The 24,901-nt window shown below is 36.5% G+C and overlaps 2 protein-coding genes and 2 pseudogenes across 4 annotated transcripts in view; 2 read left to right on the top strand and 2 right to left on the bottom strand.

The window, feature by feature from the left end:
- Nucleotides 1–5,557: 5,557 nt before the first annotated feature.
- Nucleotides 5,558–8,937, bottom strand: LOC148908530 (uncharacterized). Its single transcript, XM_089035533.1, has 4 exons — nt 8,872–8,937; nt 7,559–7,665; nt 7,146–7,255; nt 5,558–6,554 (listed from the first exon to the last, which is right to left on the bottom strand). The coding sequence occupies exons 1-4, from the start codon at nt 8,928–8,930 to the stop codon at nt 6,129–6,131; spliced, it is 702 nt and encodes a 233-aa protein (XP_088891659.1). The 5' UTR covers nt 8,931–8,937; the 3' UTR covers nt 5,558–6,128.
- Nucleotides 8,938–9,783: 846 nt separating this feature from the next.
- LOC148908529 (uncharacterized) lies at nt 9,784–17,091 on the top strand (annotated as a pseudogene). The gene is made up of 4 exons (XR_016120774.1): nt 9,784–10,048; nt 12,967–13,072; nt 13,218–13,306; nt 14,410–17,091. The product of XR_016120774.1 is annotated as an uncharacterized LOC148908529 (transcript).
- A 2,910-nt stretch (nt 17,092–20,001) lies between these two features.
- Nucleotides 20,002–24,901, bottom strand: part of LOC116291076 (uncharacterized) — a 96,376-nt gene continuing 91,476 nt past the window's right edge. For both annotated transcript variants that reach the window (XR_016120693.1, XR_016120692.1), the window contains one exon: nt 20,002–20,323. The gene's annotated coding sequence lies outside the window, so the exon portion shown is untranslated. The remainder of the gene's footprint in view (nt 20,324–24,901) is intronic.
- Nucleotides 22,991–24,041, top strand: LOC148908528 (uncharacterized; annotated as a pseudogene).

The raw sequence follows: 24,901 nt of genomic DNA, 5'->3' as shown, positions 1-24,901 counted from the left end.
GTTAAGCTCCTTCAACAACCTCCTTACCGTAAAGGCAACGTGAAACCGCATGATCGGAACGTGAAACATATCCGCGGCAACGCCACAACCTTTAGTGGCGGCCCAGACAGCAAAGTTTAACTGCTGCGGCCAATATCGCATATTGGGTCCTGCTAACCATTCCCTGGCCTCTTTACCCGACGTATGCTTTAACATCGTATCCCCATAGATATTCCTTACTACTACATCAAATGATTGCCTACCCACTGAAATCTTCAGGAACGTTACCATCGTTTCAAAGTCGTTTACACCACCTTCAGCATCGTAAAATGGGTAATCTTCCGTAGTTAACAATAAGTTTCTAGGAAAATTGGGTGCTTTATGCACGGGTGCCTCCTTCGTTATTGACAAATGCTGTGCCTTTTTCCTCTCCTCATGCGGCTCCAAGTCTGTATTGCTGTACATTCTTTCGCCGTTATAGTAAATCCCATCGGGTCTTCTTTCGAACTTACTAGGGTCTGCATGCGGAAACATCTTCCTAAAGGCTCTCCAGTTGGCATAATCCCGGTTGTCGTGATGTGGCTGCTCCTCAATATCATCCCCAAAAGCGTCGTACATTAGTATATATAATGGATGTTATACCTTCAGCACCTCAGTTGTACCCAGATGTTCCCAATTATCACGCTACCACTAAGGATACAGGTCCTAACGAATTAAACGCTGAAAACTTTAGGCTCAACAAAGCAAACTTAATCCTGGCTTACTTGGAAGGGCAAGCGAAACACTACGAAGAGGTCAGGAAAAAGTACGCCAGAGCCCGAAGCATACTACATAAAATCGCGATAACTTCCGGCTCCATGTCCGTGGCGTTAACAGGCACTGGCGTTGCTACTTCGCTTACCGGACCTGGAATAGTCGTTGGCGTTCCTTTGGCCAGCGTTGGAGCCGTCTGCGGCATCGTTTCCGCTGTTACGACAGGCATTATGAAGCAATTGTCCGGTAAGATATCCAAGCACGACACACACATAGCCCTAGCAAGAGCAAAGGCTAACACCATCGCCGACTTAGTCTCCCAAGCTCTGCGGGACCGCCGCATAGACGACACGGAGTTTTCTTTGATCCTCGCGGAGGAAAAGAAATACGGCGAATTAAAGTCGGGCAATAAAAAAACCATCGTGAAAGATCTTTCCGAGGAATCTCGCAAAAAGATCTACCAGGAGGCAAAAGAGGAGCTCCAAAGAAAACTCGCTCAGTAGACATCTGCTTTGAAAAGAACGTAGGGGGATTTCGGCTGCACATTTCATCTTGGAATCCATTCTAACAGCGGGTGGTTGGGGTCTATTTTGTAAAATATTTCGTAAATTACGTCGGGGTAATAAGGAATATCCTTATCCAGCCGACAGAATAACCACTCGGCCCTTTGCATATCTGGGACATGAGGAATACGCCTACCGGTAATTTCAGACAAAAGATAGGGAATAGCTTTGTAATATTTCCCTAGCTTTAATTTTTTCAATGTCTTTCGTAGACTTTGTGGGGTTGGCTCTTCTAAGTGGTCTATGATTTTCTGCCTTACTTCATCGTCTAAATATATCGGATGTAAACCTTGGATATGACTCATCCAGTCTCGGAAGTATCTTATTCTCTTATATGGGGTCTTCGTACGACCTCCATTGGCGTAATACTGCTCTCTGGTAGCATTTGGTACGGCATTACGAATATTCTTACCACACTCGTAACACTGTGCTGACGTGTCGTCTTCTATTTGCATTTTCTTACCACAACACCAAAAGGGTTCTGGCTTAGGTACGATAACTTTAGGTCTTAGACAAATTATGCAAAAGTCATTGGCGAACTTCTTACATTCTTCGCACTCCATATATAGACTAACATATTTAAGTGCGCTGTTGCCCTCAACCACACTTGGAGTGGGGGGTCGTCCGTAGGTGGATTTTTGATACGGATCTTGCCCGTGTTGAGATTGCGCTGTTGCCCTCACGGGTAATCCTGGCGTAAACTAACATATTTCGAGTGCGCTGTTACCCCCACGGGTAATCCTGGGGGTCTCATAGGGAATGAGGGCTACGCAAACACGGGTTAGTGACTTTAAACGGGAAATCCTCGTGTGGTCACTGCGCTAGAACCCCCATTCCCTATACTACTACATTTCATGCCTTCCGCGAATCAACAAGCATTGGACTTACGCCATTTTCATCGAGGATAAGTTTTTTATGTATTCTTTTCTTTTTGTTCTCAATTTTGGACAGTTTCTTCAACATTCTATCGTTCGTTCAACTATTAGTAGCGAGCCTGTTGTGCATGATGTTGATTTTAATTGTACATTTCATAAATGAGTCAACTAAGAGTTTGGTACACTCTTTGGAAAATGACTGTGATTTATTGGAAAAGGCTGTACAGTTATCTGTATTTGTTGATCACAATAAACTATTATATTTATTAGAGGATTGCAGGTCTCGTTATGCCAAATTTTATACTTCTCAGTACCGTGTTGAGCACAAGCCTCGTGTTGCTTCGCGTGATCGAGAACCAAGTAGAGTCCTTGTTGAACAACTCGCACGCCTTTTGCACAAAAGCAGAAAAATACGGAAAAGGGTTCGTAAGTATGTTTTCAAAAATGTACCCATGACATCTAGAATGCATTGCTTTGTCAATAAATGTCATTTGAATCACGAAATAATGAAGTGTTATTGCAAAATCTACAAAGGATCTAAACGAAACAAAGCCAGTCGAAGGAAATTACGATTCAGGAAATCCCTCCTTAAGAAATTAAAGTTTCACAAAAAAGCAATAAATGCTGGTTATAGTAGTTGCCAGCCAATATTGAAAAATTATAGTCCAGGAAAACATGCTTCCAACAGTTTACCCCATGTTTACAAGAGTCTCAATCACAGAATAAATCACAGTACGTTTACCCTACGCAGAGATGTAGAAAAAAATCCTGGTCCATACATAGTAATAGATCCACAAAAAAAAAACAATTTCTGCTCCATATTCTCAAGGTAACATTGCATTATTTGGTGCAAATGCTGGTCGTCAGTGTGTTGCCATGTCACTATGTGCATTGATATATAACCATAGGAGTGCAATAAGTTCTTCAGTAGACCTAGTAAACACCATGAATATTGGGAATGAGTTATATTCTGTCCTATCAAGATTATACAACCAAGAATTTTTACTGTTGACAGAATTACCCAGTATAGTAACAGTACTAGAAAGCACTTACCAAATGGAATACAGTCCAAGTTATACTGGTAATATACATGATGTCTCATCTACTGTTGATTTCCTCTACTGTATGCCCTTAGGTAATGCTTTGCAGATTTTAATTGGAGAAAATTACCATTCATTTCTATTAACCATTCAATGTAGTACGGTAGCTATTTATTGTCATGCTGATGGCAGATTTAGAATATTTGATTCTCATGCTCGGAATTCATATGGCCTCCCTCATCCTCAAGGTACTTGTGTACTCCTAGATGTCGATGACTTTAATGCTTTAATAAATTACTTCCAAAGTTTTTATGACAATTCAACAGGTTCTTTTGAACTCAGGGGAGTGCATATCACAGAAATGTGTGAACAAAACAATGCAAGTGAAAATACCTTTAATCTACCAACCCACATAACTGAACAGAGTGAAGTGATTGGTAAAGGCACAGATGATGATCAACAAAGCCACAACAGTCATAATACAAGTTTCAATGCCTATATGAATGGTATAATTTTGAAACGTTGCTGCGCTATATCATTTTATTGTATTTGTTTTGCCGTTTTAAAAGCCTGTAACTATTGGAATTCAGATACATTGGAATCAATTTCTGATCATGGAAACATGTTTTATACTCGGAGCCTCAACAAAGAGTGCCTTACAATCAATGATTTACCAGCAAGCCTTCAGATATATGATGCAGATAATGTGTTAAAAATAATTTACAAAAACAAGGCAAATTCACAGCACAAAAAACGAAATTTACATGCGCTTAATGTTTACGTAATGTAGACGTTTAGAACCACTATAAACGGGTTTACGTCTGTTTTACGTAATTTAAAGAACAACTTTACGTCAGCTTTCAGGACAAGCTTACAGCCGAATTAAATGAACAATAAAACGCATGGCTTAAATGAACGTAAAGTTGGATGAAAGTAGAAATTTACGTTACCAAAAGTCGACGTAATTCTGACTTAATCTTCTAAAATAAGCTTCATTTAGACACACACGTTTAACGTAATTGAGAAAATTCCGCAACCATAAAGGTAAAAAAACGCTTAAGTTTTTGGCGTAAATCATTATAAAACGCGCCCTTTAAAATGAACGTAATGTTGTTTTAAATTAAAACTTTCCTCTACCAAAACGTGGACGTAATTTTTAATGCATATACAAGAATAAACTACATTTACACGCTACGAATGTCACGTAATTCAGAAAAAATCCGCAACAAATCCGCGACATTTTTCGTAATTTTTTTGGGAAAAAATTACTGGTTTCGTAACAATACACCATCCCCTACTCCAAGTAAAAATACTCACTTCAACAACTAATAATATTACGGCAATTTTTTTATTTCGAATCATTTTTATTGTCTTACAAGTGATACTAAAATGTAACATATTTCTAAAAACCTGGCAATAAAAACCTAATAATAATAAATTTATTCAAATAATAACAAATTCCCTCAAATATCGATTCAGCAAGTACTTAATGAAAGAAACGTTCTTTCATTAATCAAACTGGAACGTTATTATTTATTTACATTGCAATATGATCAATTATAAAAACCTAATAATATTAAATCTATTTAAATAATGATAAATATCTAAAATATTAATTGAACACTTTATTCAAAAAAAATTTCTTTTCTTGACCAAACAGTAACAATATTCTTTATTCTATAATAATAATTTTATTTATAATTGGTGATATCAATTCGAGGACCATGGAGAACTGAAAAGTGTGGAAACATGATAGACTATTATGGGAAAAATGAAAAAGTAGGGTAGCTATAGCTCCTATCTCCACAGTCCCTGATCATCAACCTATAATTTCATTTCAAAATAATTCTAATAAACTTTGGGTTTAGCATCTTGATTTCAGAGTAGTTTTCATTAACCCGGCAAACTAAGTGTACTAGAGTGATTTTCAGTATGATCGTGAAAGAATAGGCAAACTAATAGTTATATTAGTAGTAGATTCTAAACCAATGATTTTCTTTTGTTCTTTATCAACTATTACAAACTAAATGGTCTATTTTCTTTCAAAGTCATATGAAAATCACTCTATTTAAAGTGTAATAGTCAAATAAAGACGATTGAATAAGATTATGCATGATAAAGCAGAACACGCTTAAGGGTATTTCATGGGTTAATACAAACCACTCTAGTAAAAGTTGATGGTATTAATCATAATAATTATTAAATACTTAAAAATATTAATGCTATTTACTAATACTAATTTCAATAACCCTGGGAACTATTCATAAAAATGCATAAGAAGCAAAAAAAAAATTTATTTTTTAGCAAATTTTAGCATCTTATAAGTATTGAAGCAATACTCCAGTTTCGAATTCATAAATGACCATTGCAAAGCACAGCAAAATAGTGTATCCTTGCAGGGTTCACCTTAGTTGCATGAAACATATTCATAAGTACCAGAACTCATGGAAATTCAATGTATTTCAAGTTCAACAATTTTTGCTTTCTTGTTGACAATTTAAATATTTATACACAACTGTGAGGCTATCCCTGTACAAATGCATCTGCAGTAAAAGGTTTTACTTCATAATACCCAGGTCTAATGAGATGACTACTAAGACACTTCTGACACTCCTTTCAGTATAGATTTTGATAGGTGTGATGTTCCAGTTCCATTGTTTAAGTGTGGAAATTGTCAGATGTGCCATAGGCTCTTTGAGAGAATATATCAATAGGCCGTTTGCATTGTGGTGTGTACAACTACCAGAATACTTCACAAATTTTCTTTCTTATTCAAATTTGCATTCCCTCATGAGAATAGTAAGACAATTGGTACTAATGAACTGAACAAAAGAAAGTGTGAAAGGGATTCTGGTAGGTTTAGTAAATGCTGTCACAATGCAAATGGCCCATTAAATTCCAAAAATATGAAGAAAACATTACTCTTGTATAGCGGACTCTTCCAAAGAATCAATGCTAGAAATACTATTGTCTAGCACTGGAGTTGAAGCAAGAACGCTTATTGTAGCTGTTGGTGTTCTAACAGCCCATTCTTCACAGTACGTCGGCCTAGGCCTGCAAGAATTTACAGGATTGGCTGACCTTTTTAATATCAAGCTTCTACACCTACCAGGCAAGCTCTTTTTGTAGGCAAGATCAAGTTCCTGCTTGCATTTCGTTAGCCGCAATCTCTCCCAAGGCAGTTTTTTGGTTAAGTATCCCTTCAAGATGGGTCCAGCTTCATCCTCACCCCAGTCACTTTCATCTGAACTCATGTATTCTGGAGTTAGGACTTTTCTAACTACATTCTTTTTTGCTTCAGACCATTTCATCATCTCTAATGCCTTTGTTCTTCTGTCTAATTTCTAAAGAATATGCAAAATAACTTTGGTAAGAAAACATCTTAATCTATAAGTCTACGATAACCATGAACATGGAAGGGTATCCGATGAAACACTAAGAATTTTTTCTATAAGCAAATGATAAAGTGTGTTTGCATGTGTATTGCAGAGAGGGGAAAGTATGTGTGTTGTGGCTATGTGTATTCATAATTGAGTACAAAATATTGGGATTTTGAGGGATAACCAACATTTTACAAACACTAAATTATTTTGCAAACAGTCCTGTTTTGGAAAATAAATAAATAAAAGAATAAATGACCCTGTTGAAAAATTAGAGTTAAGTAAAAAAAAAAAGAGTTTGTCTGAATTTTTTTCATACTCGTTTTTCTTATGGGCAAGTACTTCATCACTGAAAGCCATGCAGTCATCACTAAAATAATTCATTTCTTTGACATAATTTAAGATGACCCATCAGCAATTAATGACACTCTTCAATGAGAAAAACTTAACTTCAAGGAGAGTCACAACCGTTTTTATCAAATGAGTATGAAACTTGGAAGAGTGCATCAAGAATGCCTGATGAGTCATCTTAACTTTTGGTTCATAATGACTTACAACTCTCTGTCTTCCTTGGCGCCTGCAAGTTACTGCATGTTCCCCTTCTTTTCCATTGTCTTTCCTTATCTTAGCATCTTTGAGCGACTTATAGTAAGTGTCAGCTGCACCTTTAAACAATAAATAATCTTACTGCAATATAACATTTTTCAAACTCATTGATAATTCATATCTTCAACAAGAGGGATGTCCAGGGCTGGCCTACAGTGTCCCCTGTCAACATGGTAATGTCTCTGGTATCCTCTATCTATCCCCTGCACATTCCCTGTCTGTCCCCTTATCCCTAGCCCCTGCCATGTACCATGTCTCTCTCCCATCCCCTTGTCCCAGGGGACAAATCCAGCATTGCAGTCATTTGTGATACCTTGAAAAAATTCCGGTGATTCTTATAATTTCCTTTGTATCATTGTTACCTTTAAGTTGTGCAGGTGACCAAGGGCACTTTTCACCTCCTCCATGGTCATTCTGCACAGCAGAAACCACTTGAGCTACTCTTTGCTGGTTTCTTTCGGTCTTGATACTTGCAGAATAAAAATAAAACAAAGATTTTTCAATGTTATTCATGTGTATGTAACCTTTATTTTGATTTTCGGGATTCTGAAGTTATCAGCTATGAGTTTTGATGATGTTTTGAATAAATAAATAAATCTTTATTGGGATTACGGATAAAGACAATAGCCTTTTTTTTCCAACCTGGCCCTTAGATATCTTTTAGTAGGGATTCTAGGGGGGTTGGACTTAAGCTAAGGAATGTGATTGTGATTACTTATGATCGTGAACAACTTTTAATTATAAAATAAATTAAATAGTACGCATGCTGTGATTGGTTGATAGCTATGTTTGCATGAGGGTATGTAAACACAGTTTTGACGTCACAACTTTCTTGTTTTCCCGGTACAAGTTCAAAAATTTAGTTTCTTTCGAGGAAAAAAACGCACCCAAAAATGTATTTTGAAGACAAAGTTCCAAATTTTGACTTGTGTCAGGGCCTCAGGCATATCCCTATGGTATCATGCAGGTCTTTCTGATCCTAATATCATGATATTCTCTCGTTGGTCACCGCAAAGAGAATTCCCTCAGGAGCTACAACACACGTCCAACAATCAACTTCACTGCCATGTTTTCTGGCTGTCAAATTGAGCAAAACCATGTTTCTTTCAACCGAGAATTCCAGTCACAGTGACACTCAGTTAGTTATCTACTTTTGATCACTTTCGTAAAGATAATCAATTCTGAAATCTTTTATTAAGATTTCTATTCAATCTTTGGACATTTCTTTGTATTTGCTTTAAAGTTTTAGAATGATAAATGTTTAAAATAGCTAGCGATTCTTTCTCGCTTCACATTTGCCTCCTTGGCGTTTATTACATGAAATTTGATTGGCTAACGATCAAAGTTAGAATTTGAATTTTGATATGAGAATCAAATTCAAATAAATGTTTTATTTTCTTGCAAGTGGTAATGTTTTCCCTTAGTATCGATTTTATAAAAGCAATAGAAAAATTTTTTCTCTGTGTTTTCATAGCCTGATAGCAACACTCGGGGGGTTGGGAGAATTCTTGACAGTTATGCAAAAAGTCAACTACGTCTCAGGTTTGCATAACTGTCTCGAATTCTCCCAACCTCCCCTCGTGTTGCTATCAGGCTATGTAAACACGGAAAAAGTTTTCTATTGCTTAACCATTATACTTCAAATAAGTGCTTTAAAAATAAATATATTTTTTACCTTTCATCAAGAATAAATCCTGGAAAGTTTCCTTGGTCTTTCTTCAATTCTTTATACATGCTTCGAAAGTCTTGCTACAAAAGAAGAAAAAGACATACAAGTGTTTAACATCGTGCAAATTTTAGCTGCTAAAAGGAATTTCAGGAATGTGCTTTCATGATCTGTAGGATTCCTCTACGCTCTCTACCTTCAAATACTTCCAAACTAAGAAATTGAAATTGTCATTGCTTTCTTATGAAAAAAAGAAGAACTTTAAAAGTTATAATTTCTTATGAGTATTAGAAATAAAAATCGACTATACTTGGAGAGAATAAGCTTAAAGTATATCAACAGCCATCACATGGCGTCCTGGTTGACAAGGTGTGAAAGCATGTGGCCTACTTTTTCAAACCTGAATTCGTATTTCAAATTAAACAATACTTCTGTAATTCTCTTAATTATTTCTTTACCATTATTTTAACTAACCTTGCAACGCTGCGGCACCGCAATCTTCTGACTTACTCGTCGCTTTTTCCGAGCAGGAGCTGAGTCCTCCGTCAATCGGTTCTCGATACTCTTCTACAACTCTCGTTGTTGTTCGTCTCGATCCACAATCATTTTCCTCAGCTCTTCGTTTTCTTTAATTGTCTTCTCCAGAAGCTCGACATATCTATCAGATAGTCGAACTTCAGATGAATCTTCCATATCTTCAATTCTAACCGGATAAAATAAAACTTTCAAGCAAACTCTGTAACGTCGATGAAGGAATGAGGGAAGCATGTGACGACGAAGAACCACGCTCCAATTCTAGAAACGTGATTGGTCAATTGCAACATGAACTCGAGGCTGCCCTTAGCTAGATATCACTCGATAACTCATCGGCTCAGTCGACAACTCATCGATACTACAAATATAGCGCGAAATTAAAAGCAACCTTGAAATGTCCTTGAAATGTCAACATAGGAAGACTAAAGTTAAATGTTAGATAAAAAGATTGATCAAAATGCCGAAACATAGGTTAAGAAAGCAAAATACAAATTACTGTCAACATTGCGATGAATATTTATCTCGGACAGGATATTTTAAGCACCGTAAGGCCTATTACAATCCAGCAACAGATCGATGGTTGAAGAAAGCGTCCATTGAAGTCAAAAGACCTGGACCGAAACCATGCGGTGAAACGGAAAACAATCAGGATCTTTGGCAGGGGTCGCACTAGGCGAAAAAGTGTTTTTTTAAGTGCCGATTCTGTCATCACTTAACGAAAATAAATGCGACCCCGTTTCTGCCAAAATTTGGCGTTCGCCAAAATTTAGTGCATTCGCCAAAATCTTCAAAGAAGCCGAAGGGCTGCCTCAGGACAGCCTAAAATTTAGAAAAGCAAACGGACCTATTGTTTTGGTGTTTAAAGTGTCAATCTTCTCGTCATGTGACTGGTATCATGTATCCTTTGAAGCATTCACTTTGGCGGGAGATTGCATCACTTGACCTTTAAAAGTGAGCAATAATGGACCGTCGAAACGCTTTTCAGCCGGTTCCAAACTGCAGTTTTTATGATTCGGGATATCAATATCATCCAGACCCATACCAAATGTATCAAGGCCAAAGCTACATGAATAGCTATCAATTTAACCCGGCTTTTGTGACAGAGCAGAGCTATGATCAACGACAGACGGAATCTCCGATTTCAAACTCGAGCACAACTTCAAGCTCAGATCATGTCCAAACTACTACTACTTCCAAGGAGAAGGAGCCGGCCTCTAAAAGCGCCCAAAAGCCGGCAGAAAAAAGTAAAAAATCTTACGACACATGGCCGCAAGACCACCAGAAACTACTGGTACAGCTATGGGCCGAGCATCACGAGTCGCTTGAAAGCAAAGATGCAAGGAACACATGGCGGAAAATCTGCGAAAAGCTAAACGAGCGCGCAGAGATAAACAAAACCGTAGAGAAGTGCAAGAAGAAAATGGCGTATCTAATAGACAAGTACAAGAACGCAAAAGAATGGAATAAAAAGCAAACTGGCGGGCATAAGCGAAAAAGCCTTTTCTATGACGAAATCGATGCAATACTTGGCTGCAGGGATGTTGTCACGATGCACAAAGTGTCTGAGGCCGGGACAAGCTCGCCAACGCTGAACACCTCAAGCAGTAGCATTACGGATGACGATACAGAAGTCGTACCCGCAAAGAAGGAAGAGAAAGTGGCAGAAAAAAAAGCCAAGCAAAACGAAAGGAAGGGGAAAAAGAGGAGGGCCTACGAAAGCGATGAAGGAGATGAAGAGCGAAAGGTATTCAGCGAAAGCTTGAAGAGTTTTAAAGAAAGTGGAGAAAAACTAGGCACTTTCATGGACAATTTTGCTCAAGCACAGCAACAACAAACATTAATGATGAATCAGTTTCTTGGTGCAATGACACAGTTCATGAAAAAAGCTAGTGAGGAGAAACAAGACAAATCCTCATAATCAAATCGAACGTTTATTTTTTATCATGATGCTGTTGTGATATTGAAGGTACAATTCTGATATGTATAATCAACATTTATTACTAATTTTTCACACTTTTTATGGTTCCGTTTTCATCGAAACAAAACGCTTTGGTGTTTTATATATTTGAATATTTAGTATAGGAAAACATTTTGTATGTTTGAAAAGCTATATAAATGACTTTAGAATATCGCGGATCTCTTCGACATCTTTTTCCACGTCGTCATTGTTATCATCCCCGTTATGATTTCCTGGCCCATTATCATCCCAGTTGTCACCCATTTTGATACAAAAGTTATGAAGGACTGCGCATGCTATTGAAATTTGCACAGAAAATTCAATGTCGCTATCGAGGCCCTTAGACAAAATTCTCCAGCGCGATTTTAGGCATCCAAACGCACATTCGACTTTAACTCTAGCGCTAGAAAGTTCCTTATTAAATCTTATCTCTGATCTGTCTCTTGTTGCCTCTGTGTAAGGTTTTTGAATCCACGGGGAAAGGGGATATGCACTGTCTCCAACTAAATAGGGGCCAATGTCATGGTTATTCACGTCTACGACAGGAACAGTGAGAATATCTCCTTGTTCGGCCCTGCCATACAAAGTACTGTTCCGTAACACTCTTCCGTCGTGCATACTACCTGGATAGCCCGCAGAGAAATCCAAAAAGAGCAGATTTCCATCGGCAACACCTTGAATGATAAAATCATACTGCTGGTATCGGCTGAAGTAATCAACTTTACTTTCTTTAGGCGCATTTATTTTAACATGAGTGCCATCAATAGCCCCAACAATGTTAGGTAGGTCCGAATGGTCTGCAAATGTCTCTATAGAAGCTGCTGTTTCTGCTAATGTCTCAGGAAAATGAATGTATTCATTTCTGAGCTCAAATAAAGCTCCTACAACATCTTGAACAGCCTCAATAACAGTAGATTTACCGACATTGAACACAGGACCGATACTCACATAGGAATTCCCGTGTGCTAGCCGATAAAGTCCTATAGCTAGAACTTTTTCCGGAGGAATACAATCCCTCAGCCGTGTGTCTTCTCTGCGTATTCGCTGTTCCAAAATTCCTACCAGTGCCTGGAAAGTATCTCTGTTCATGCGGAGTTGTTTCCTAAAGTACTCCTCAGGTATATTGCGGTCAAAAAAATGGATTTCAAACCATGATTCTGCCGGACGTGGAAGAGTCCAAGACCAAGGTGAACGGCGATGAATATTCTGTCTCAATCTTCGCCTTCTCATAATCATAGCCATCCTCATACGAGCTTGTTGGTGTTGCATGAGCACTAGCATTAGGGCCACAACCTGCTGTTGAGTTTGTAACTGGAAGTTCAGTAGAAATCCTACAGCTAATAATAATATATTTGTCACATCCATCTTGCCAGAAAGACCAAATAGTGTTTCCCGCCAAAAGCTTGTTTACCTCTGTGATTGACCTCAATGTAACATAATCTGAACTTTAAGTATACATGATATCCCTTGAGTACTGATGTGTGTCAAATTAGGGAATCCATTTTTCACCTAGTGCGACCTCGCTAAAAATTGGAACTGGCAAAAGATGAAATCGCAAATTTTTGTTTAATGCGAAAGTAGGTAAACAAAACTTAGCCTAGTGCGACCCCGACCTTTATACTAGTTACAGCAAAGATTCGACTGACGAAAAAGACATTTGGTTGTGCAGCTCCTCGGGGGAAGAAGAAATGGAAATACTAGGATCTGACCAAAGCAAAGGTAAACATGCATAAGCGTTCACAAAAACTGTGGGGGAGGGGGTGGATTTTTCGAGGGAGGTATACTGAGGAAACACCAATTATATATATTATGTATAATATGATGTATAGTTAAGGTCAATGATTTTTTCCCTTCATGTTTTTAGATCAAAACGCATATAAGTATGATAATGACGTACATTTGGGTGTATCCAGTCTTTTAGAAGATAATCAACACGATCATGGAAATAATGAGGTAAAAAATAGGAAGACATCTGTATAGAAATAAGCTTGCATTATATAGGGATTAAAATAATGTTGAGCCAGTCATTGGTCACGATCACTAGCCAATTATGTTTTGGCTTGGCATACCTCATTTCTCGATCAATGTTACTCAGATCAAAATTACTGGCAATGCAAAGATTTGACAATAGAAGACAAGTTCCAGTTATGGCCAGATTGTCCATTTACTGATTGTTATTTCAAGCCCAGTATTTCATAATATTAATAATGCATGCACTTGTCAAAAAATATGTCAATAACTGGCCCTCAAACCAAATTAAGGATAGAAAAAAAAGCCACTTCTTGTTGAATTTTTGCTTTATTTCAACTCAGGCAATCTTTTTTTCTTTTCAAAATGCAACAGTGAAATTCCACAATATAGCCCCAAACATGGCTTGAATAACCTTGTACGGACCATCTTTGGGATTCTGGATTTGACTAAAAAAATTATTTATATTAGTTCTTAGTTTGCATGTGTCTATAACTAAATAGTTGATTTTTAACTAAGCATTATTATATGATGAACAGTTAGTAATAAATAGTTTCATGAATTTATGACATATGCACTAGCTCTAAAATTAAAACAAAAAACCTTATAAATAACCCACCTTCCTCTATGGTATATATATATAAAAAAAAAGCAAAATGATAATAATAGTAAAACAATAATGACTATTAATTAATATAATAAGGCTGTATACAGCTGTATTAATATCTACATATAAATATACATTTAGGGTAAGCATGATGTGGGCTGCGCAGAAGTGTGAGTTCTTGCCTCTCACTATAAGGCCAATTGGGTTTAAGTTCTGCTGTTTTTAGTTTTTCTCTTGCACTTTGGTGATTTTTCTTTGGTTCTTCTCCATCAACAAAAATCAACTTCTAAATTTTAATCCAGTCAGTGGTAATTTTACCCCAGTGCTAAAGGAAAATTACTTTTATTTAATTCTATTTAAACAATTTAACTTTGAAATCGGCTAGCATGGTAAATTTTAAGAATATATTTTCTTTAATAGAAAATTATCTGAAATGTCTTAAATTCTTTGTTTGATTGGAATCTTTGTGCTTTTTTTGCAGTCTTTGAATGACAGTTCAGATAGTTGTTCTTGTGAAGAAGATGAAACAGAATCAGACAAAGAACCAGAAATTTGGGGTGACAATGCTGAAGACATTTTGAATGACATCAATACCAACGAGGAACCTCTTCCAGAACCAAGAAAAAAGCAATCAATAAGTATGGCCATAACAACCTTGTTGCACTGGTTTGCTTATTTCATTTTGTTCTGGCAAACTACATGCAAGATTAGTGACAATGGTCTTGAATGGCTACTTTGCTTTTTATTTCAATTTCTACAAACCCTTGGTTTGTCATGTAACAATGAATATTTGATTGAGATGGTTATGATTTTTCCAAGCTCTTTGTACCTCCTTCGTCAGTTCGTAAAACTAGACCGGGATGATTTTACAAAATACGCTGTTTGTCCAGAGTGCTCAAAGTTGTATCATCTTGATGCTTGCACAAGACGCATTGGTGATCGAATTGAAGCAAAGACCTGCACAAATAAGCCATTTAAAAGGGGAAGAAAGAAAGAATATGGTGCAGTTCTAGCAAGAAAATTTGTAACTGTTAACAATAAAACTGTCTTCTATCCTATGAAAGTCTACTGCATAAAGAGTGTTATAAACCAACTAGAGAGTATTCTAAAAAGGCCAGGTTTGCCAGATTTATGTGAAAAATGGAGAAGACGACAAGTTGATTCAGGAGTCATGGCAGATATCTATGATGGAAGAGTATGGAAAGACTTTCAAGTGTTTGAAGGGAAAGAGTTTTTGAAAGCTAAACATAATATTGCATTGGGGATTAATGTGGATTGGTTTCAACCATACAAAAGAAGAAAGGACAGATCTGTTGGAGCCATATACTTGGTAATTCTTAATTTACCAAGAGAAGAACGATATAAGTGGGAAAATGTGATTATTGCTGGAATCATACCAGAAATGAAAAAGGAGCCCAAAAGCTTAAACACGTTCTTAGACCCTATTGTAGAGGAGCTGAGGGTGCTGTGGAAAGGTGTTCGATTCCAGACCAGTACTAGCAGTGTCCCCCTTGTTCATCGTGCAGCACTACTGTTGGCCTCATCTGATATTCCAGCTTCCCGAAAACTTTGTGGTTTTAAAGGACATTCAGCCCACAGAGGATGCTCAAAATGTTTTAAGTTTTTTCCCAGCACTTTCACAGAAAAAACAGACTACTCAGGTTATGATGTAAAGAATTGGCCTCCACGTGATAACAGAACTCACAGAAGGCAGGCATTGGAGGTAAAAAATGCTTCAAATGTTACAAATCATGAAAAACTAGCAAAAAAACGTGGTGTCTACTACAGTAGTCTTCTGAAGCTTGAATATTTTGATGCAGTGAGAATGACAGTCATTGATCCCATGCATAATCTGTTCTTGGGAACATCAAAAAAATTTTCAAGCTTTTGCTGACAGAAGAAATACTTGATAAGAAGGCATCAGAAACATTAGAACAAAAGCTTTCTAGCTTTGATGTTCCAACTGGATTTGGCAGGCTTCCCAAGAATATCTTATCTAATTATGGCTGTTTTACAGCATCACAGTGGAAGAATTGGACGCTTATATACTCAACATACTGCTTAAATGGCCTTATACCTGAAGCTTATTTTCGATGCTGGCAAACATTTGTACTCGCTTGTCAGTACATGGCATGTCCTGTAATATCTGAAGTGGATATTGCTAGAGCAAATGGTTTGTTCATAAAATTTGGCGAACAGTTTGAAAATGTCTTTGGAAAGAAATTCGTAACACCAAACATGCACCTCCATTGTCATTTGAAGGGTTGTGTTCTAGACTTTGGGCCAGTTCATGCATTTTGGTGCTTCAGTTTTGAACGTTTCAATGGTATACTTGGAGGTACAGCCATGAATGGAAGGTCAATTGAAGTGCAACTTATGAGAAAGCTTCTAGCAGGTAGATTCGTATTCAATACAGTAATGCCAGAAAAATTTAAAGAGACTTTCCTTCCCTTTTTTCAGCACAACATGGATGAATTTTCAGATAACCATAACACAATAAATGCTGTATATTTTATGAAAAGTGCTGGCTGTTATAATCTACAGGAAATTGACTGGAATGACTTAGCACTTATATCCCTTCCAAAGTCATATCGACTCATGAATCTGGACAATGATGACTTGAGTCTGTTGCTTAACTGCTACAAAATGTTGTATCCTGAAGAAGATCTCCAACTCAGTTGTCTTTCAAATGTAGCAAGAAAATTCACATATGTTTGTCTTGGAACTGAAAAATTTGGATCTAACAAAGAAAGTAGAAGTACGAGATCCTCCAGGGTGATGGCTTCTTGGGCTGGTGAAGATGGAGAAATAGAGTTGTCGTCATTTGTTAGGCCAGGCCAAGTAAAATTTTACTTCCAGCATACTGTTACAGTAAATGGTACTGCAAAGCAGCATGTCCTGTCATGTGTACAGTGGTACAAAAGGGATGAAGAAATTGATGTCATTGGAAAACCCTCACAGGTCTGGAGACTGAAAGACTTTGATAATCCTGGTCCAGCTATATTCATGCCAGTACAGAGAATTGCAAATACATTTGCATCTTGTGTTATTAAGCGCACAGGTGTTGATGAATTGGTAGTTAGTCCAATACCAAGGCTATTTCATTGAAGTATATAATATTTTCAAGTACAAGTTCTTGAACTTCGCGACCAATAGAAAAAATCATACAATTTCAAGTGTAATAGGACAATTGCACTATGGCATCATTGACCTCTGCTATCAAAATCCCTAGCACTCTTTCAGTTGCCTTTACTATTCTCACGAGGAAATACAAACTTGAATGTTAAAGAAAATTCACAAAGCATTATTGTAGTAGTGGTAAAATGCTGCCATCATGCAAACGTCCTAATGCATTTAATGAAGATAATGCAGTATTAAAATTTATAAGATTCTGCAGGTGGGTTGGGAGGAGGGGTGGACTCCAATCTACCTCTTTATCTTTGTTGTTTGTTATTTTGTGCCCATTTTAGACCATGTTATGCCACTCTTGGGAGTTTGATCTTTCATGTTCACAGATTTTAACATGTTCATCATAAAAGAGCAATTCTCAAGGGAATGACACGTGGTCTGGATTGGACAAGTTGCATACGACTGTCTATTTAGAAACTAAGTGGGGATGCTCTTCAGACACTGTATCTCTTAGTGTCCTAGATTTATAAATAAGTACTTCTAAGGGTGTTGTGAATACGAGAAAGTAATATAACATCGACAACCCTGATGGTAGTGTAACCAGGATAACCACTTTTGGTTCATTATCTGACTTAGATAATGCCTCACCAACCTAATAAAGACTCTGATACTTTTTAAACTTCATTAATTCCTGACGAGCATTCCTGCCCTTTTATACATGCAAGAGCCTCTCTTCCCCAAGCCTGATGTTTTAAGACTTTGAAACTTCTGTCTATATTTTGCACAGACATGCTGCACACTTTTTTATTGTTAATCATAGAGCAGTTACTCTTAAGCAAATTACTCTTTGTAATAGCGTGCAAACATTATACCCATGAAATAGCACAAAAACCAAACAAGCCCACCCTTTAAATCCGCCAACGACCACGCCCAAGCTAAAGAGGTCTATTAACTACGCATATTCACCACAAAGAAGGGTTAGGCAAAATAGTTCCTCATTGATCATGAGTAAAAAATGGAAAAAGTAATTTTAAATGATAACTTATAAAGTGTACAGCTGATTATTTCGTGGATTGTTTTACGCAAAAAATGAAGTACATTGAATCAAACATTTTCTGTTTCACTTTGAAATTAATGTAAGCAACATCAAAATCGTCTCTATTATTATTATTATTATTATTATCATTATTATTAGTAGTAGTACTATTATTAAGTTTTACCAGAGTCAATTACAGCATATTAACTACCTCATTCTTAGGATTGATAAAATTGCTGAAATGCTACGTAAAGCAGACATCGAAACTTATGTTTTAACTTTGCACGGGCTTTACACTTACTTTACGCAGACTTTTAATTGGGAAGGCCGGTAAACCATACAGAGTAATAATATTCGTAATTTATAAAGCTTAGAATTTTTTAGAAAGGTTGATTTTTAACCTTTGTATCTGACAAACATGATGGTACATGGTGTGTGCTGTCTTCGATCGCCCAAAGTCATGTTATCAAGAAATCGAAGAATCTTTCATATTCGTGGAAATATAATACTAAGAACGCTGGAGAAGCACTTGCCTACGGCTCGTGTTTTCAGATGCTTTAAACATTGATGCCAGTACATAAGATGGGTAGAATAATTAACCAGACTTATTTCGTTTTACTAGAGTCAATTACAGCAAATTAACTACCTCATTCTAAGGGTTGATAAAATTGCTGAAATGCTACGTACAGCAGACATCGAAACTTTTGTTTTAACTTTACACGGGCTTTACACTTACTTTACGCAGACTTTACATGTAATTGGGAAGGCCGGTAATAAACCATACTACGTACATCTACTTTAATACTCCTCAACGTTTTCACATCAAGAGGAGAAGTGTAGATATTTGAACTGAAATTTAACCGCATTAATTATATTCAGTGAATATAATGCACTCTATTGCACAACTAATAGTACAGGTCTCAAAAATTGTTTGCCACGTGTTTACTTCTATTGCTCCTTAGTTCAAATTTGACACGGTTTTCTTTGTTCTTCATAGGGCTTTATCTCCCATATTACCCAGCTACTCATTTATTAAAATTCAAGGGCTTTATCTAGATAAAGCCCGCTATTGCCGGGCTTTAAAAACCATTGAAGTTAATCGCTTTTGTCGATACAGCTAAGAGTCTAAAGGCCGGGGGGGAAAAAATTTAGATTAGATTAAATCGATATTTAAAAAATATATATATTTAGAGCAACTCTTAAATGCCACGTAAAGACTACATTGAAACCTTTTCTTAAGTTTACACTCACTTTAAGAAAACTTTAACGAACAACGGTATTGCCCTGAGCAATACTCGTTACCAGTGTAAAGTTTAATTAAATATTAAATTTAAGCATGACTAAAATACACTCTTAAATGCAAAGTAAATGCTTAGTTTACTAAAACTTTACAACAGCTTTACGGGTGTAGCGATTTCCTTAACTTTACTCTTAACGTAATTGAAGCTTATTTCTTGGCATTAATTTACATTTACGCGGAAACGTAAACCTTGATTATGTGAGAACTGTAAGAGCCATTTACACCAGCTTTACGCAATGTTAGTAAAGTAGGCATTTATCACCAGCGTAAAGCTGCTTAAACTAACTTTAAGCAGCTTTACGCTAGGATTAATATTGCGTAAATCTTTTTTTTTTTTTTTTTTTTGTGCTGTGATTGTGCTGCACATCTGCTACAAGCAAATTAGAACTACAGAAGATAATAACAAATAATACAAAAGGCAATACTGGATTTTTAGCATGGCTGTCCAATTCTTGCATTTGTTGCATTTTTCACCATAAATGCCGGACCACCGACTTTTATCTCATAGTGTTATACAATGGGGAATTTGATATGTTTGAAAAAGTAACCAGTGTACCACCTTAGTACAGAAAATGATTGGTATAACAACACAAACACTTCAAAATGAGTTAGATTACCATATTTTATTTATATCCTGCTCAACTCAATTATCAAACACTGCAAGACACGGTATCATAAGGAAACACAAATCAAATGCACAAAAAAAGGTTAATGCTGAGAAACGCAAATTAAGCTATGCAAACATGAATCCTGCCCTTAAGAAACGTTTGTCTCAACAAGCAGAACAGCATAAATCTATGAACACTGCAAAAAGAGAAAAGAACCTTTCATGCCTGAGATCTAACAGTCAAACATGGTACAATTCCATGGATACTACACAAAAACAAGATCGTTTATCTGTTAATCAAGCTTGGTGCAGCTCCTTGGATCCTGCAAGAAAAGAAAAACTTTTATCAGAAATGAGTACGCGCAGACAAAATTTGTATCACTCTAAAAAGGACAAACACTATGATTTGGATCAATGTATAAAAACTTTTCAAAGTAAGATATGTGAGGGCCCATACTACATATGCTCTGTCTGTAACAGGTTACTATATAGAAAAACAGTAATCACATTACAAGAAAGTAAATACATCATTCAACACCTGTTTACAGGAAAGAAGTCATTTGATGAAAAACAATACATATGCAAAACCTGTCACTCTAAACTCCTGAAACAACAAATACCATGTCCAGCTGGGCACAATAATTTGCATGTAGATGAAATACCACCTGAACTATCTGTCTTGGAAAAACTTGAACAGATACTTATTGCACAAAGAATTGTCTTTGAAAAAATAGTAGTAATGCCCAAGGGTCAGCAGAGAAAGATTAAGGGAGCAATCTGTTATGTGCCAGTTGAATGTGACCAAATATGCAACACATTACCACGTCCCCCTGAAAGATCTGGCATTATATTGTTAAAGCTAAAGAGAAAACTTCCGTTCAGAGGTCATGTGTACTTTCAAGCTGTCCGCCCTCAGATGATACTATGTGCACTCAACTGGCTGAAAATGAATAACCCATTATATAGTGCTATAGCTGTTGACATGAGCAACATCCACTCAGATCTAATATCCCTTCAAGAAGAGTGTTCAAATCAAAATCATGAAGTCTTAAGTCATCATGATGAAAAGAAGTTGTAAACAGCGAACAGTTAATTACTGAAACTAATAGTACTGTGTCAAGTTGCCATGAGCAAAACTGTGCAGAGAATGATAATACCACTGATGATAGAGAAGAAAAGGATGATCCTTTGAATGAATTCAGAACACCAACAAATGAGACATGTTTGCAATCTGTAATTCCAGATTATCCTGTTAGTGTAGAAGAAAATGATCAGGTATCAATAGGTAATGAAATATACAATATTGCACCAGGTGAGAACAGACATCCTGTCTCATTCATGACTGACAAACAATGTGAAGAACTGGCATTCCCTGTATTATTTCCTAGAGGAAAATTTGGTTATAATGCTGATCGCGATGTTAGATTATCACCAGTAAAATATTTCAATGCAAGACTATTACATTACAGTGGCCGCTTTGCAACAAATCCAGAGTACCTATTGTTTGCCCAGTTTATAATAGAACAAAAGAAAATCTCTGACAGCATTAACATTGCACTTAAAAAAGTACACAGCCAGCCAGTTGCTGCAAATCAATTAAGATGTAATGCAAAAAGTTTACAAAACCTTATTCGTCAAGATCAAGCTTACTTGTTTTTAAGACAAATCCCGGGGACACCTCCGTATTGGCAAAAATTTATGTATGAAGTGGTTGCCATGGTGAAACAACTTGGTATTCCAACATGGTTTATGACATTGTCTTGTGCTGACCTTAGATGGCCTGAGTTGTTTCAGATAATTGCCAGAACACAGGGCAAGAATATGACTAATGAGGAAGTTGATGCTCTTTCTTATAATGACAGATGTTCAATGCTTAACCTCAATCCTGTTGTCGTTGCTAAGCACTTCCAATACAGGGTTGAAACGTTTTTTACTGAAGTTCTGCTCTCTAATGCAAACCCAATAGGAAAAATAGTTTATTATGCACTTCGGATTGAGTTTCAAATGAGAGGCTCTCCTCACTTACATGCTTTGATATGGACTTCTGACTGCCCTAAAATAACCAGTGACAATAAACAAGACTACATAGACTTCATTGATAAGCATGTACAGGGCTATCTCCCAGATAAACAAGAAGACCCTCAATTACATGAGATAGTTAAAACTTATCAAAAACACAGCCATTCAAAAACCTGTAGAAAGTATAAAAACATTCGCTGCCGATTCAACTTTGGGCAATTTTTTTACAAACCGAACAATTGTGGCTGAACCTCTCTCAAATGATATCGATGAAGCCATGAAAACTAGCATACTTGAAAAAAGAAGGGAAACTCTTACTTTAGTTAAAGAAACGATAGATGATGTATTGAATCTAAGTAGACCAAATTATGACTCTACATTTACAGAATCTGATATTTTTAGCTCTATTGGTATAACAGAAGACCAGTACTACTCAGCATTATCTATTTCACCTGATACAGATTATGAATTACACCTTAAACGACCAATAGACAGTTGTTTTATTAACAATTACTTTGTAGCTGGAATAAAAGGGTTTGCTGCTAATGTTGACTTACAGCCAGTTTTCAATCACTACAAGTGTATTAAAACAACATCTTATTTCAGATTTTCTAAAACCTTAATGTAATTTAAATGTACAATTTATTTATCTATTTATTTATTTACTTTATTCTTTGATCTTTTCTTTTTGCTTCTTATATAATTATATATAGTATTATTTTAATTGTAATTAATTAGGCCCTTTATTCTGAAAAGCCTTATAGAGGACGAATAAAGTATGTATGTATGTATGTATATCACATGTTTGTTCATACTTCACTAAAGATGAGACTGAATGCTCACAAGCAATCATGAATGCAGCAAGGGAAGCTAAAGATGCCAATATGAACGTAAGAGATGGATTGAAAAAAATTGGAGCTGCATTCCTCTCAACTAGAGAAGTCAGTTCACAAGAATGTGTATACCGGTGTATGCCTGAATTATGGCTAAGGAAGATTTTCCCAGCAGCAATCTTTGTCAGCACTGACTTACCAGACAGAAGAGTACGCATTGCAAAGTCACAAGAGGAACTTGAAGAGCTTGATGATGAAAGTACAGATGTGTACAAGTCCAATATTATTGAACGCTACACTAAGAGACCACAATCTATTCCTTCTGTTAACAATCTATGTCTAGCAGAGTTTGCCTCTTATTACTATAAGGATTATAAAAAGGAATGCCATGAAACAGCTGATGCCCAACCACAAGTGCTCACAGACAATTTGATTGAAATTCAACATACCAGTATGTCAGAAAATCAAGAGTCTTTACTTCCAGACCAAATAAGATTAACAGATACTAATGAAATTATGAAACAAAGCTGTAATAAGATATCATACACCAAACAAGAGAAAGGAGCCTGAAAAGTTTTTTCATCATTTAATGATGCTTTACCATATATGGAGAGATGAAAACAAGCTCTTGGGCAGTGATGGTACCTACGCATCAAAATACTATGACCCTGAAGTTCAACCAATAGTAGATCATAACAGGTCTATATTTGAACCTGATGTAGATGCAGTAGCAGAAGCACTTGAAAGTCTAAGAAACAACCCAGGCATCATTCATTCTTATGATTCTATGAATGACCAAGAAAATGATGATATACACAATGAAATGCACAATGATCCAAATCAAGAGGAATGTTTTACTGAACAAATACCTTCACATCTGTCTTCATCAAATACTGATGAACATGTGCCTTCAGGAATATCAGGATATACTCAACCTACAGCTATATCTGATGTTGAACTATGCCAGTACATAAGATCTTTAAACAGTAGACAAAGATATGCATTTGATCATGTGTTCTCCTGGTGTAGAAATAAGATGAAAAATATGAATAGCCTGAAACCACAAGAAGTCAAAGAAATATGTATTTTTATCACAGGAGGTGCAGGAGCTGGTAAAAGCCATTTGATTAAAACAATATACCATGCTGTAACAAAGACTTTTACACATGCACCCATGCACCCTGAGCTGCCATCAGTACTTCTAATGGCTCCCACTGGAGTTGCTGCTATAAACATTAATGGGACAACCATAAACACAGCTCTAGGAATCCCAAAACAAACAGGTGCTACTTTAAAACCATTGACAGACCAAAACAGAACACAAATGAGGATTTTTCTATCTCAATTGAAGCTTATCATAATAGATGAGATTTCTATGGTTGGCAATACTACCTTACTACGTATTCATCAAAGACTAAGAGAATTGTTTGACACGCCAGCCTCTAAACTTTTTGCTGGAATAAGCATCATTTGTGTAGGCGATATGTATCAACTACCACCAATAAAGAGAAAACCAGTATTCGAAAACTACAACAATGAGACATACAACCTGTGTCATCCCTGGCATCTTTTCTCAATGATAGAACTCACTGAAATCATGAGACAAAAAGATGACCAACCGTTTGCCAAGATGTTGAACAGATTTCGTACTGCTACCCAAACTGAAGAAGATATTAAATGCATTCAGTCAAGATCAATAGACCCAACAGATGATAACTATCCATCAAATGCTATTCATGTATTTGCTGAAAACAGACCTGTCAATCAGCACAACCACAATAAACTAGAGCAATTACCTGGATCTGTGTTTCAACTTAGGGCAACAGACCAGTATCCTAAGAATGTTTGTCAAAGTGACATTGATAAAGTTTTATCAAAAGCACGATCTGAAACAGGAGGGCTGGATTATGACATCTTTGTCAAAGTAGGAGCTAAGGTAATGCTGACAAACAACATTGACATTGCAGACAGACTGATTAATGGCCAAATAGGCAGTGTTGTAAAAATTGATATCAACCAAGTTACACAAAAACCAACTATTATTTACAT

Source organism: Actinia tenebrosa, unplaced genomic scaffold (assembly GCF_029948245.1).
Source record: "Actinia tenebrosa isolate PJP-AT-01 unplaced genomic scaffold, QUT_ActTen_1.0 PGA_scaffold3__52_contigs__length_22856419, whole genome shotgun sequence".
Taxonomy (NCBI): domain Eukaryota; kingdom Metazoa; phylum Cnidaria; class Anthozoa; order Actiniaria; family Actiniidae; genus Actinia; species Actinia tenebrosa.
This window is presented reverse-complemented; position numbering and strand designations above follow the sequence as displayed.

Excerpts from the sequence above, each read along its gene's own strand:
- LOC148908530 (XM_089035533.1), bottom strand. The coding sequence starts at position 8,930 with ATGTATAAAGAATTGAAGAAAGACCAAGGAAACTTTCCAGGATTTATT. Across the intron at positions 7,256-7,558 it reads GTCACCTGCACAACTTAAAG|GTGCAGCTGACACTTACTAT; the intron begins GTAACAATGATA and ends TATTGTTTAAAG. Across the intron at positions 6,555-7,145 it reads GCCAAGGAAGACAGAGAGTT|AAATTAGACAGAAGAACAAA; the intron begins GTAAGTCATTAT and ends CATATTCTTTAG.